At 35.6% G+C, this 3568-nt stretch overlaps 1 protein-coding gene across 2 annotated transcripts in view; it reads right to left on the bottom strand.

The window, feature by feature from the left end:
- LOC108764109 (uncharacterized) overlaps positions 1–1265 on the bottom strand; it is a 15071-nt gene extending 13806 nt beyond the window's left edge. The window contains exons 1-2 of one of the 2 annotated variants that reach the window (XM_018512152.1): positions 1047–1265; positions 495–585 (exon numbers count right to left, since the gene is read on the bottom strand). In XM_018512152.1, coding sequence (XP_018367654.1) covers positions 495–557 — 63 coding nt within the window. In that variant the 5' untranslated portion in view covers positions 558–585; positions 1047–1265. Of the gene's footprint in view, positions 1–494; positions 586–1037 lie in introns of both variants that reach the window. The other variant, XM_018512153.1, reaches the window with a different exon arrangement.
- Positions 1266–3568: the final 2303 nt, after the last annotated feature.

The raw sequence follows: 3568 nt of genomic DNA on the forward strand, positions 1-3568 counted from the left end.
TATATATGTATATATATATAATGTAATGCATTTAATGCGTATTTGATGTATTGTATTTTCTGAATATACCATTATACATATCACATCACGTTGTTTACACAAAATATTGATTACAAATGACCTCGTGATCTAAAATCTAGTTTAACATTTCAAAAATTATCAATTATGTTATTTGGCACATTGATTATTACCTATTATTTTGATAAAATAAGATTATAACATAAGTCTCAATGTAAATTCTTAACCATACATATCTATATAAACTCTCTCTCTCTCTCTTTCTCTTTGTGTGTATGTGTATATACATACATATATATAGTGTATAATATGTGTGTGTGTGTGTGTGTGTGTAAAAACTTCTTTCTTTAAAATATAGAAAAAGAAAAATAGTTCAAGATGGTGATGTCCAAACGATACGAAGGAAACAGCAAAGGAAGAAACTATATAATTGAAAAATACCAAATGCGTCATATGTATCAAAACCAAGTACTTACTGTTGGATTTGTACGTATGATTACAGCGTTCACAACTCTTTCGTATGGTTGAACTCGAGCCATATCAAGATGCTGCCAATACTTGTTTCTTCTGTAACATGTAAATTATATTATAAGTTAAAATCTATCAAATAAATGCAATATTTGTGCAAAAATATAATTTAATTCTAAAACAGAAAATTCAATATAAGATAACTAATACATTAGCTGTATGTAAACGTTATATGCTAGTATTATACAAAATACAAAAGACAGACAAATTTTTTTCATATAAAGGGAAATATAATCAATTTAAATTTGATAATCCGAAATTTAGTAATCTACAATATAAATAGAATGCAACAGGAATACATATATCACACACACACAATGCATTCAATATAATTTTTAAAATCTCTCTTGTAATTGAAAAACAGTTTCTTATTATGAAATACATGCAAATATTTTACATAATGTATCACATACACACACACACACACACACACACACAATTTATATTTGAAATAAAATAGTAAAAATTGATCTCATAATAGCAATGCATACATACTGTACCTGAATGTAAATGTATTGAATCGTTGACCAGGAAGAAAATCAACAACTATAATTCATGTTGATTTGAAATCACTAATTGCACGTGCCTGCGATTACATGTTCTCGCAAGAGTACAATATTTCGTTTCACATAAAACGCAGTTTGATCACTAAACTATTCGTGAGTCACTCGTCTGAGACACCAACTACGATCACCAAGCTGGAGCTGTTACACAAAATGGCGGCGATATTGACACATGTGATATGTATATGCGTAGACTGCCGTAGACGTACATGGTTAACTCAGTCGGTCATATCGGATGAGCGATATATCGAAAACTACCGAGAGCCGACGGCGGCAGTGGTGCAGATTCTGGCTTGCACATCACTTGGCAACGTGTAATGGAGGAAAGGTGGGGGTAATTGCCGATAGCTATAGCTTCAAACTAGCAACTCCTACAGTAACTACTTAGGCAACTACCTTCACTCTTCCCCTACCACGCCACGCGTTACCAAGTGGTAGCGCAAGTCAGAACCTGGCATCACTAGGTGGCGGTCCAGCCACCGTCGCGTCGGCCGCCGAAGAACGACCCGTGACCGTACACGGACGTGAGCTAATGCCTCTGTGTGTTTCACAACGGTGGTCGACCGCCAGACGCCGCTTGCCGCCGTATCCCCTCCACATGCCGTAAAATGCCATAAACGAGCTGGAATTGCTGGAAATGGCATCACTGACTCAGGGTTAGTCTCACCAACTTCGATTAACTTAAGCCCGGTTTTTCATTATTTGATTAACTTGTGGTACAGATAATAAGGAGACTAAACTCAACCGGCCGATCCCGAAAAAATGAGCTCGAACCACGGGGTCGGAAAAGCGCTGTATTGAAGAACAAATTCGAGCACTCTTGTCGAAGAAAACTTAGAGGATTTTTTGGTAAATATTTTTCTTCCCATTTTCCTCTAATATTCTGTAAATTTATGTATTTTCATGCGTGGAATATATACTGAGAAGGAAAATTGTCGTTCAAGTCCCATTTTTATTCTTCTTAATTTCAAAGTTTTTTTATGTCGGTAGTTAAAAAACGATAATTTAATGATAATTTATGACTATGCATAAATGTATGGATTTTTCAATAAATATTGATACATTTACTATTTAATCAAATAAAATTAAATTTTATACAAATTGGAATTTCTGTATTAAAAATAAAACGTGCACAACATGTGTATCCCGTACGCGTTATCATGTGGTATATACTTCCAACTTTTCCCGCAACGGCACTAAAATCGCATCATCTCCAAAGTGAATCAAGGGAGAGTGGAGCGGATTCAGCCGGAAGTTTGTCGGAGTGAGTAGGAGACAAGGAAGCGTGATGGACATACGATGCTACACACACTAATATTGTACCGCACTAATGTGTGTGTATATATATATATACGTACATGCACACATGCACATTTGCGGAAGTGAGCGAAAAAATGACGGAACCAATCAGAGAAGAGAACGCTATCCGCTCCTCTCTCCCTTGATTCTCTCTGATTGTTTCGATTTTCCATGAATTTTCCGATACCATGTTTCGAGCTCATTTTTATCCTCGAGTTTGGTCCCTTTCTTATTTCTTCATGACTTGTGATTAAACTTACAGCGTTTTCGGCCCGGCCGGGTTTGCATCAATCTGGGTTGGATTAATGGCGTTTTGCGCTCTCCTATTGGTAGAGCGTGTGACGTCAACAAATAAGAAAAATTAATCCAATCCAGGTTGGTGCAAACCCGATCGGGCCGAAAACGCTATTAATCTGATGTTTCACCCAAAGAACTTCATCAATAACATCATCAAATGAAGCCCATTGGATAAAACATTAGGTTAAACTCAATCATAAATTAACTAAATAATGAAAAACCGGGCCTTAGGCCCGGTCTCACCAACTTCAATTAACCTAATCGATAAATGTCAACCGTAATTGGTCAATTCTAGTGAACAACAAATGCAATTGGTCAGTTCCAATGTAACAATCAATCGATTAAGTTAATCGGAGTTGGTGAGACTGGCCCTTAATCGGCCAATTAAATATTGCCAACTGCAAAACTTGAAAACATCTTTTTCTAGTAGGGCGCCGATATTCATGTGCTCGACTCGTATAGCTTTTTCGCGATTGAGAAATTTGTCATTAATAAGAATCTGTACTGTTATTATCACATCGTTTTTTATAGCTGCTATAAAATTAGGTTATATTTTTAGTTTTCTATATTTTGCAGTTTTTTACATTTTGCTGTTGGCAATACTGAAATGGATGCTCCACTTAATGCTACAAATGTTTCAAAGCATTTTTTGATTGGTCAATTAGTGAAATTCTTTCTTCTGATTGGTCAGTCAAATGCTTCTAAAGCGTTTGTAGCGCCTAGCGACTCTTAAGTAAGAATCTGGTCACTCTCTACATTCTGATAGGATAATCTTGAATCAGACAAACATGGCGAAACTTTTCATAGAAAATTATTTATCACTTGAATGATTACAATCGAGCACACAACAATTAGACATTTTT

Source organism: Trachymyrmex cornetzi, unplaced genomic scaffold, assembly GCF_001594075.2.
Source record: "Trachymyrmex cornetzi isolate Tcor2-1 unplaced genomic scaffold, Tcor1.1 scaffold392, whole genome shotgun sequence".
NCBI lineage: Eukaryota > Metazoa > Arthropoda > Insecta > Hymenoptera > Formicidae > Trachymyrmex > Trachymyrmex cornetzi.